Source organism: Colletotrichum higginsianum, chromosome 4 (assembly GCF_001672515.1).
Source record: "Colletotrichum higginsianum IMI 349063 chromosome 4, whole genome shotgun sequence".
NCBI lineage: Eukaryota > Fungi > Ascomycota > Sordariomycetes > Glomerellales > Glomerellaceae > Colletotrichum > Colletotrichum higginsianum.
The window spans coordinates 5,030,841-5,042,205 of NC_030957.1; the positions used below are offsets into that span (position 1 = coordinate 5,030,841).

The window sequence follows — 11,365 nt, forward strand, 5'->3', positions numbered from 1 at the left end:
GCCTCGCTGTCGCTCTCGGGTTGTTGATGTCGTCCGATGAGGCAATGCTTCCGGATGGTAGTAGCATATTTATTGGGGGTTCATCACAGCTTGACGGGACGTCACATTGATCTGCAACCGGACCTCAAACGAGCAAACCGTCATCCGGCTGCCAATGAGAAGCCCGCCTCCCCCGTCCCGACCTCCTGTTCATCACGGACCATGGTCAGCCAACTTACTTCCCCGATGACACGAGTAATGCTTTTTCGGGGTTTAAGTCCGAGACGAATCCGTTCAACGGCGATGATCCCCCCTCGCAAAAGAACCCCTGGACTCGGTAATGCTGCGCAGATGATTCGCGGAGTCTATCCGCGCACATGGATCGACAACCCCGTCCAGCGCGAACCCGAGCGCGAAACCGAACTGCCGCCATCCCCTAGCCCTTGAAGCGGACATCCTTGGATCTCCACACGAGAAAGAGAGAGCAGTGACTGGTTACTGCTTGCGGGCCGCAGCAGCCACATGGATCCAGGCAACGATCAGTAATCTAGCAATGCTAGCTATACCAGCTAGGCTACTGAAACTCTGTGGTTTGGGTCGGGTTACAAGGAATGTCCTGGGAAAACAGGAGTGATCAGTCCCGCCTCGGGTCGCTTATCATGCGCCATGGCCTAACGAGATGGCATTTGAAGGGAGGGAAACTGGTCCAGCTCGAGGATGGATGATCCCTTGGACAGCAACTTTGTCGTATTCGCTTCCGTCTGAAGTTGAGGTTAAAACCAGCGGGCTGGAACCATCCTTTCCCAAAGTTTACAAGATATCTCGACTTGTTCTCGAACAGATTATATCTTACACCTATTTCCTCTTGTTGCAATTCCAAGTCCCCCTTACTCGGTGGAGGTTTTTTTTTTCCTTTTTGCAACCATGGCGCTGTTTTCTTTGGGATTGCTCAACACGTTGGGTTTGGTTATCGGTCTCGTAAGTCTACCTCCTCCGTTGAACCATCGCGGCCACAAGCCAGAATTTCGGACCTTCGATTTACCAACAAAACTGCCGTGACAGGCCATCGTCTACTACCTAGGCAGCGTCGTCTACCTCCTATTCTTTCACCCGCTCGCCAAGTTCCCCGGCCCGATATGGATGCGCATCTCCCGTGCGCCGTTCTGCTACAAGCTGTGCGTGGGCTCGCTGCCCTTCGACATGCTCGACCTGCACAAGAAGTACGGCCCCGTGGTGCGCATCGCCCCCGACGAGCTGGCCTTCCACGACTCGCGCGCCTGGAAGGACATCATGGGCCACAAGACGCAGAGCGGCGCCGAGATGGAGAAGTCGGTGAGGTTCTACCGCGCCGTCCCCAACGCGCCGGCCGACATCGTCAGCTCCGGCCGCGAGGAGCACTCCACCCTGCGCCGTTCGCTGGCCCACGGCTTCAGCGAGCGCAGCATGCGCGACCAGCAGCCGATGATCAAGGGCTACATCGACCTGCTGATCAAGAGGCTTCACGAGCATGGCGCAAACGGCGGCAAGGCGCTGGACCTCGCGGCCTGGTACAACTACACGACCTTTGACGTCATCGGCGACCTCGCCTTTGGCGAGTCCTTCGGATGCCTGGACGGCTCCGACTACCATCCGTGGGTCAAGGCGATTTTCCAGATGGCGCGCGTCGGTACGGTGTTGCAGACGGGCACCCACTACCCTTTCGTGCTGAAGCTCTTCATGGCCCTGATCCCCGAGAAGGTGAAGCGTGAACAGTCGCAGCACGACGAGTTCACCGAGGCAAAGCTGAGGCGGCGCATGGATCTGGGCCAGGAGCGGCCGGACCTGCTCGAGGGACTGCTGAGGAAGAAAGATGAATGGGTGTGTATCCCCCCACCGTCTTCGGTTCACTGAGATTTCGAGGTGGGACTAACAGGAGGGTGCAGAACATGAGCTTTGCCAAGCTGAAGGCCAACAGCAGCATCCTCATCATCGGCGGGTCCGAGACCACGGCCACTCTGCTTTCCGGCGCGACCTACTACCTGCTCATGAACCCCGACGCCCTCAAGAAGTTGACCGACGAGATTCGTTCCACCTTCAAGGACGAGAGCGAAATCGACTTCCAGTCCGTCAGCAACCTGCCCTACTTGCTCGCATGTCTCGAAGAAGCGTTGCGCCTGTACCCTCCCGTCCCGATCGGACTGCCCCGCATTGTTCCCAAAGGAGGCGCAAACATCGCCGACCACTACGTTCCCGAGGATGTAAGTCAGCTCATGCGTGTATGGGCCAACAGACGTGAAAGAGACTGACAACCGATCCAGACAACTGTCTCCATCTACCAATGGGCCATGTACCACTCCGAGAAGAACTTCCGCGACCCCTTCGGCTTCCACCCCGAGAGATGGCTGCAGGACCCGGCCTTTGCGACCGACAACAAGGAGGCCTTCCAGCCGTTCCACGTTGGGCCCCGTAACTGCATTGGCAGAAAGTGAGTTGGCCAGTTCGCCTACGCGCGGCCTTTGCTGTTGCTAACAAAAGTGCGCGCCTAGCCTGGCTTACGTTGAGATGCGTCTTATCCTCACCCGCGTCCTCTGGAACTTCGACATCAAGATTGCCGACGACAGCACCGACTGGGCCCCCAAACAAAAGATCTACTTGTTGTGGGAGAAGGGCCCTCTGAATGCCTACCTGACGCCGGTCCAGCGTTCTTGATCAGGGTCGAGGGGGATAGGCCGGTGTTGTGACGAACCCAAACTGCATACAATGTGTTTTAGCGTTTCACTTGATCCATTTTCATTATCATCATAGACTTAAAAGCTGGGCGCGAGACCATGGGGCTTTAGATACTGGTTACAGCATGAATCTCTTGTGTCTTTAGTCTCGAAAGCTTTCAGGGGAGGCATTATAAAGAATGAAACGGTGTCTAAAGACTAGCATCACTACAGTCTCAAGATTGTCGGTAGTCGCAGGAGGTTGTGTGATTCGTCTCACTGCAAAATTAACCCCAAGAATGAGCCGCAGAATAAACTCGGTCTTTTCGCAAAGTCCCAGTCCCACCCTTCACCGTAGTGAGGTACGTGGCCTTAGTTGAAGGCTCATTATATTGAGAGCGGACTCTGGGAGCTGCAGTATCAAATTCTCAATGTGAACTATTCGACCAAGATATCTCAACCACTCAAGAAGTCTCTGTTTCAGTCAAGACGACGCAGAGGGAAGCTCGCCTGAGCCTCGTTACCCAGCGTTGTTAGTTCTTATAATCCGACAGCGACGCTACTCCTATATCTGGAGTCAAGAGGAGGTACGAGATTATGGACAAGGTTCGCTGACATACTCGGGTTTGCGGAGATTCGCGGAGGTCCGGCGGAGGTATGTATCAGCAGATTTGTCGGATGCAATTCGGGGTTCAGACGACACGATGACGAAGCTGAGTGAATACACAATGCCAGTGCCCCCATTTCGTACATACTCTGGCTTATAGTTGCTTTACACCGTATCTCTAGAGAGTGGGATTCAACAAACTAATCCTTGAATTCACGAGATGAGTAAAGTGAACACCAATGGGCCATTATCCGGCCGCCCGGATGTTGAAGCAGCAGAGTGTTCCGGTGCAGGTAGCCATTGACACGCACTCCTCCGTATGGCACAGACCACTTCATCCACAACTCCAGTAGGAGGAGTACCAAGGGCAAAGCCTGCAACACCAGGCTGTCGAGTCTGGGTTTGAAAAAGGTGGTGTGCAAGTCGGACTCTTGATCGGCCATAGATGACCGTTGGTTGCCCACCCTCGGTGTGCAATTCTGTCTTGGAACCATTCATCCGATGCGAGATTAAGGAATGGATCTACATTTTGGGGTTGAGCGGATGTTTTTCTCCCATCTTTGGTAATCCGCAGGCAGCGGGTCGGATTGCTTGGAAAGACCGATCCGTACGTGTCGTGGCATTGGGAACTCCGCAAAACCTTCGCAGTCCGTCTGCTATAGTTCCAAGCTGAGCAGGCCAAAGCCTTGTATATATAAACGGCGAACTCCCCTTGTTGCGGCGAGATACCTATGTCACAAAGTATACACAGATCCAGGGATCAACCAAATCACACAAGCACAAGCCTCATCACCACCATCAGCATCAGCATCAGCATCAACATGGCTTCGAACTCGAGACCCGTTCCCTCCCAGATTGCGCACCTCGGGCTCCGGACCAAGAACCGCGAGAAGCTGATCAAGTTCTACCAGACGCTGCTGGGGGCCACCGTCGTTCTCGAGAACGGCTTCATCTCCGTCCTCACCTGGGACCAGGAGCACCACCGCCTGGCCATCATCCACGACGCGACGGCGGTCCCCAAGCAGCCCAACTCTAGCGGCATGGACCACATGGCGCTCAAGTTCGACTCGCTGGCCGACCTGCTCCAGGTGTACCGCCTGGCCAAGGAGGACGGCGTCGAGCCCAAATTCTGCCTCAACCACGGCGCGACCACCAGCCTGTACTACCTCGACCCGGACAACAACGAGGTCGAGATCCAGATCGAGGGCTTCGACAACGTCGAGGACATGCAGAAGCACATGAAGAGCCTGGACCCCGAAAAGGTGCGGGCCGTGCGGTTCGACGCCGAGGACCTCCTGCGCCGGTTCGAGGCAGGAGAGGACGACGAGACCCTGAGGAAGGCAGGGTTCATCGGCCCGCAACCCAGTCATGCTGGCACGTCGACTGCTGCTATCGTCGCTCAATGAGTGGGGGGTTGGGGGTTGGTGCGAAGTCGGTCCCATCAACTAGTTGAGCTGGAAGCTATGGTTTATGTCGCCACTAGAGTCGCTCGGAGTACTCGTTGTGCGGGTCCGGCATGTTATGTGAGAACATTAGTTCTTCTAGGAGCGAGTTGTCGTGTAGTCTTTGCATTTACATTGTTTTGTCACGGGGGGGTATGTATACCTGACCCACAGCCCTTAGAGAGACGTTTGCCTGCTTGATAGGACTAGAAGTTGATCACAGCTCTTCGATACAGGGGAGCAAGCGCCCTAAGAGTCTCAATTGTTGTGACAGGGCAGCTGTACAAGTTAAGTGACACCTCAACTGAACAAGGTGCTTGGTATAAAATTTGTTACGTCTTTTGCGCTTGTCTTTCTCAACTAAATGTTGTGTTATTTCACGGCATGCTTAACTCACCCAAAGGGTTGTCCCAGGCAAGCCTCATAAACCTTCCCACCATGTAACAGAACTTGAATCACATCCTTCGCAATACGAACTAAGCTTGCAAAGTCCAGCGTCCAGCGAACGCGAAAAAACTCCAGTCTAACGGGGAAAGCCTCAAGAGCCAGGAGGAGGCCAGCTTATGCAGCTTCTGTCGAACCCTGCCAAAAAGCACGTCTGCACAGCAATTCTTCCCCCCCTCCCTCATGCCTTCACTCTTGTACAGACGCCTGCAATGTGATGGAATAACAACACTGCACTGTAAATTCAAAGTCGCTGCGTTGTTCCGCAGCTCCTACAAGGGTAGTCGTCATTGTAGTCGGCCGCCACGGCTTGCTACAGATTTTACCACACCGCACATGCAGACGCACACTCAATGCACTATCACTAGGTTTCACTTCGTGGCGGATATCAGACCGTTTTGAAAGTTCACAGAATCTTACTTCTAGGTATCTATTAAGACTGAAAATAACAGAGAGTTGAAAGACCTCTACAGAGTCTCCATTAACAGGGGACTTGTGTACACGGGAGATATCAAACCGCCATGCATCCGTGAAATAACAAACAATTAACCCAGAATGAATGACACCAGTCTGACAAGGCCCACCAAGGGCGGTGTCTACATCCTCCAGGTTTGCACCCGGGCCCTCCTCTATGAACAGCTCGCTCATACACGCATAAGCTCACCACGTTGCTTTTCGTTTTCTCTTTCATTTCTTTCTCATCCTCTCATATCAGGGAAGCACGATTTTGTGCAGGGGATTCGGCCGTTTACTCCGTCTTCTTCTTGCCAAAGAGACCACCCTTCTTCGGCACTCGCGCGAGCCAGTACAGACCAAGAGCGGCGAAGATGTTGAAGATGATGTAGACCCAGGCAATGCCAAAGTTCCTCCAGCGGTCGGCGTAATCGCTCTTGACACCGGCCAAGAACACGTTGGTGTACTGGATCGTGCAGAACTGGCAGTCGGTGGTGGCGTTGTTGTCCAGGAGGTACCCGCCCCTCTGCCCAATGTAGTTGCCCATGAATTGGATGCACGTCTCTCCAGAAGGAGGATCAAAGTGCAAGAATTCGTTGGCTGCGCAGAAGACCTCGGTATTGGCCACAGCTGTTGAAAGCATGCCTGACACGATGTATGTGAATGGTGATACGCGATACATGAAGATCCAGAAGCGGGGGATGGAGTCGGGGTTGGCGAGGACACCGCAGAAGATGAGGCAGAGCATGAAGAGCAGGTTGGCAATGTTGCCTCCAGCCTCTGCCGTCTCGAAACCAGCAATGATGAAGTCGGTGAAGGTCGAGGTGAAGAGCAGGAAGACAAGCAGGTACAGGAACATGAGCGCACCACGCTCCGTGACCTGGTCGGCGGGAATGGCGTTCTGGTAGAGACCGACGGGGTAGTACCAGCAGAAGTACATGATGGCAGCCATCAACGTGTTCCAGGGGAGTTCGACAATGATCTGACTCAGCATGAAGACCTTCCAGCCGTACACCTTGGACGGGCGCTCTCGCACCTCGTACAGGGACCGCTGGATGACGAAATGAGGCATGGTTTGCTGGACGAGCTGGCCAAAGACGGTGAGCAGGTTGAAGATGGCAAACATCTGGTTCTGCAGGCCCTGTTGGGTGTTGGGGGCCTTGAAGAAGACGAAACCGATGAAGGCGGCAACGAGCGTGCACAGGGCGGCCTTGGCGTAGATGTACGAGGGGGTTCTCCAGTATTGTTGGAACACGCGGTGCGTGACCTCCTTGAGCTGGCCGAAGAAGGGCGCCGCGAACTCGTTGTAGCTGGTCTTGTCCACGGTAGGCGGCTGCTGAGCGCCACGGTCGTCCTTGAGTCTCTGCAGTTCGGTCTGTAAGTCCTGGTACTCCTGGGAGCCGCGCCACGCCTGGTGCCAGTCGACATCGGTGTGCGAGCCCGGGGCGGCGCCGATAACCTCCAACATCCACTCGGCCGGGTTGGCGTCGTGGGGGCAAGGGAAACCGCCGTTGCGCTCAAAGTAAGAAGTCATAACCTTGGAGTTTTCGCCAATGTCGCCAAAGTACACGGTGCGACCACCCTTGGCAAGGAAGAGAAGACGATCGAAACGCTGGAAGAGCATGGCAGAAGGCTGGTGAATGGTGCAGAGAATGGCTTGGCCGCTCTTGGTCAACTTCTCCAACAGATCGAGAATGGCCCAGGAAGTCTGCGAGTCGAGACCGGAGGTAGGCTCATCGACGAAGAGCAACAGAGGGGGCTTGGCAACGAGCTCAACGCCAATAGTCAAGCGCTTGCGCTGTTCGACGTTGAGACCTTCACCCGGAACACCCACAACGGCGTCGGCGTACTCTTCCATGTCCAGCAGCTTGATAACCTCCTCAACATAGTCGAGCTTCTCCTGCTTAGGAACGTGTGCGGGCTGGCGAAGAAGAGCGCTGAAGTTGAGAGCCTCGCGGACGGTGGTGGTCTGCAGATGCAGATCCTGCTGCTGCACGTAACCCGTCTTGCGCTGGAACGAGGCGTCACGGTGCCACCCATCAACCAACATCTCACCCGTGATGACACCCATCGAGGTACGGTCAGCCAAACAATCCAGAAGAGTCGTCTTGCCGGCTCCCGAGACTCCCATGAGCGCAGTCAAGGTGCCGGGTTTTACGAAGCCGTCCACATGATCGAGGATGCGTCTCGTCTCGTTCTTGATTTGGACCTCGTAGCAGACGTTGTTCCAGTGGAAGGTGGACCTCTGCTCCTCGATGAGTCCGTCGCTCTTCTCGTTGACGCGGTTGCGGTCGGCAGTGGTGACGGGGCCAACGCGGATGTCTTCAGGGTCGTCGGAGTGCTTCTCGTTGAGGGCAGCAGGCTTGTGGCCACGGCGGAAGACAAGGACCTCGCCCTTGGACTTCTTCTCGGAGACCAACTCGGCTGTGACCATGTACGTCATCAGGAAGAAGAGCATGAAGGCGATGAGGATGCCGAAGTTGCGCCAGCGGTTGTTCCAGGAGTAACGGAAACCCGAACCGACGTAGTCATCGCCGCTGACATAGTCGAGGCCAGCGATGGAGCCGATAGCACTGCAGACACGCTGCGCGGAGGGGAGGTTCTCGTAACCGGCCACGTTAGGGTTGGGCACGATGTTGCTCTCGGAGCACACAAAGTTGCGGCCGTGGAACTCGTTGACAATGAGAGCCTCGAAGGCATACGCCAGGGGGTCGAGGTAGTTCAACCAGCGGCACCAGTCCAACATGTAGTCGATGGGGATGACGAAGCCGGTGAAGATGACAAGGTCCAGGATGAGGATCGCAGCAGGAACCATGGCTTGCGACAGGGTTCTGGACGATGAGGCGATGGTTCGGAAGATCATGGACATGGTCAAGACGGTGAAGAAGGAGAGCAGAAGGAAGAAGAAGAAGGCTCCAGGCTCGCGGCGCAAGTTCGTCATGAAGTAGAGGACCAAGTTGAAGACGACAGTGTTCATGATCTTGTACGGCATGTCGCACAGCATGGAGGCCACGGCCTCGGCAGACGGGTGGTACAGGGCGTAGCGGGCGTGCTTTTCGACAATCGGGCGTTGGGCGTACAGGGTGAGAATCTGGCAAGGGCTAGGTTAGTTTGACGACGGGGCCGGAGACCTGGTGGTTGGTACATACCTCGAGAGCACTGGAGAAGGCGTTCATGAGCAGGGCGAAGAAGAGGAGTGCACCACGTTGGAAGAAACTCTCGGTGGTCTCTTGCAGGTTGTAAAAGACACTTCCGATGATGAGACCCATGACGACGTTTCCGATGAGAGAACCAACAGTGATACTGGGATCACCGACCAAGCGTCGGAAGCCACGCCACAGGCAGAGCCGAATCTGTTGTGGGTAAGACAAGGTGAAGGGAGACTTGGCGCGCTGGCCCTTGGCTTGCTGGGCCTTCTTGGAGGCACGGAAAGCCTCGGCATCGGGACCGTTAAGGGGGTGCGTCTGCTTGTACTCCTCGATCTCGGCCTGGAGGGCCGTGTAGTTGGCGCTGTTCTTCCACGCAGTGGCGAACTCGTCAGGGGTGCGAGGCGCTTTGTTCTCCCAGCCGGGGCGGACGTGACGCTCCTGGGGACTGGTCATGGACGTCAGGAAGTCGGGCGTGGTGGCACGGGCAGGACAGTCGTAGCCAAGATCGACAAAGTACTGCTTTGCGTCGGTGGCCTTGCCAAAGAAGATCTGGCGACCCTCGTACAAGACGGCCACCTTATCAAACAGGTCGTAGGCGCTCTGGGGAGCCTGGTAGATAGACACGCAGGCAGTGCTGTCGAAGAGCTCAGTCTGCAGACGAAGCGTCTTGCAGAACTCGATGGCGTTGGCGGAATCCAGACCACGGGTACTGTTGTCCCAGCATTGCAGAGGGGCGCCGGAGAGGGCGGCCTCGGCGATGGTGACACGCTTGCGCTCGCCACCGGAAACACCACGGATGTATTCGTTACCGACACGGGTGTTGACGGTGTGGGAAATGCCGAAAAGGGCCATGACAACATCGCGCAGGTGCTGGGCGAAAGTGTTCTTGTCGATGCCCTCGGGAAGTTGGCGGGGCTGGCGGGCGCGGGCGGCGAAGGTGAGGGTGTCACCAACAGACAGCTGGGGGAAGTGGACATCGACCTCGGCCGTGTAGATGGCCTCGCCACGATGCTGGGTATGCATCTCCTTGGCGGCCATTCCTGTGTATTGTGTTAGAAAAGGAGAACTCCGACAACCATTGTGTAACAGAAAGGGCGTGGGGGACCAGGGGGGTGCACAGCCCTGCGCCCCGAGCCGGAGCGTTTGCGTTGCTTACCTTGGTAGTTGAAGTAGGAGGTGTCGTCTGTGTAGAGACCGTTTGTCTCACCAGCGATGGTCTTGAGGAAAGTAGAGCAACCGGAACCGGGGGGGCCCAGGACAACCAACATCTCGCCCTTGCGGACGAGGCCGTCGAAGTTGCGGAGAATGTCAATTCTCGTCTTTCCACCACCGGTGAACTTGCGGGCCAGGCCGGCGACGCTGAGCCAGATGTTTCCGACATCCTTCTGGTAGTCGGTGGCCTGGCCGAAACCGAAGACGTTGAGGTTCTGGAAGGCGACGCCTGACGTGCGGAAAGAAGCACCGTTCTGGGCGACGAGGTCGACAATGGCGCGAGCCCAGGCGCGGCCGTTGAAGTTGGGAGAGCTGGGGTTCAGGGGCGAGGACTCTTCGGCGAAGAAGGGGTTTCCGCCGACAGAGCCAGTGGCCGAGGCGTGGGAGTATTTGCGGGCGAGCGACTGGACCAGGGAATGGCGTCGCTCCATCTCGGAATCCTCATCGTCCTCAGCAGAGATTTTGTCGCTGTCGTGGGGGGTCGAGGACTTCTTGTGGGCCGAGTCGCTGGCAGCAAACTCGGTGACAGAGGTCGCGGCGGTATCGACGGTCTTTTGGTTTGCGGCGGCGATGTCTTCCTCCTCGTGATGGTTTGTGCGGCCGGAGCTGATGGGGACACCGGACGTCTGGGCTGTGCTGTCGTAGTTGGGCACGGAAGCCATGCCGGCGAAAGCCATGGCTAATGGCTTTGGCTGATGTTACAGCGGTGCCGAAGATTAGGATCGTTATGCTTGCAAGTGAGTCGGGAGTCGGGAAAAGGTGCCGTGTGATGGCCACCTGCTCGGCACCGGTCGATGGTGTCGAGGTGTGTCGTGGGCCGCTCGAGCGTCGGTTCTCGAAGGCGCGGATTAATCGATTTGGCCTTCGGTATTAGTTACTAAGAGCCCCAGCGAAGGAGGACTTGAAGTGGGTATGATTAAAGGACCGGCGCGAAGAAAAAGAGAGAGGTGAGGGAGGAGGAGAAGGGGGACGAGAGGAGGGAATGAGGGTGAAGATAATGGACGGAAAGGGAAGGGTCAAATAGAAGTAGAATAAGCAGGCCAGGCATAAGATGGATGGATGGGATGGATCGAGTTGATGCCAAGAGGAATAAAATACAACAAAAAAGGTGATCCCGGTACCTCGGGGTTGCCTAGGATCCAGGTGCGGCGTCGAAAGGACGAGAAAGTGGAGTGGATGGGTGGGGCAGGTACGTACCCAATCGAGAATACCTAGGTACCAGTCTGTGTACAAACAGAGTAAGATGGGACGGCATAGGAGCTGGACTGGGCGGCGTTACAGGGGCGGCCTAGGTAATGAGAGACCTGTTGTCCAAAGACACGCACACACACACACACACACACACGACAAAAGAACAATAATCATGTTGTCACAATTTTGTCTATACAATTG

At 56.0% G+C, this 11,365-nt stretch overlaps 3 protein-coding genes across 3 annotated transcripts; 2 read left to right on the top strand and 1 right to left on the bottom strand.

Annotated features, from left to right (window-relative positions):
- Positions 1 to 903: 903 nt before the first annotated feature.
- On the top strand, positions 904 to 2,667 carry CH63R_06850 (Cytochrome P450; the record flags this gene model as incomplete). Its single annotated transcript, XM_018301825.1, has 5 exons — positions 904 to 957; positions 1,042 to 1,836; positions 1,902 to 2,216; positions 2,277 to 2,443; positions 2,505 to 2,667. 5 exons carry the CDS (start codon positions 904 to 906, stop codon positions 2,665 to 2,667), a joined length of 1,494 nt encoding a protein of 497 aa, XP_018159675.1.
- A 1,427-nt stretch (positions 2,668 to 4,094) lies between these two features.
- CH63R_06851 (Biphenyl-2,3-diol 1,2-dioxygenase 2) lies at positions 4,095 to 4,679 on the top strand (the record flags this gene model as incomplete). The annotated part of the gene is made up of 1 exon (XM_018301826.1): positions 4,095 to 4,679. One exon carries the CDS (start codon positions 4,095 to 4,097, stop codon positions 4,677 to 4,679), a length of 585 nt encoding a protein of 194 aa, XP_018159676.1.
- A 1,228-nt stretch (positions 4,680 to 5,907) lies between these two features.
- On the bottom strand, positions 5,908 to 10,650 carry CH63R_06852 (ABC-2 type transporter; the record flags this gene model as incomplete). The annotated part of the gene is made up of 3 exons (XM_018301827.1): positions 5,908 to 8,703; positions 8,762 to 9,801; positions 9,918 to 10,650. 3 exons carry the CDS (start codon positions 10,648 to 10,650, stop codon positions 5,908 to 5,910), a joined length of 4,569 nt encoding a protein of 1,522 aa, XP_018159677.1.
- Positions 10,651 to 11,365: the final 715 nt, after the last annotated feature.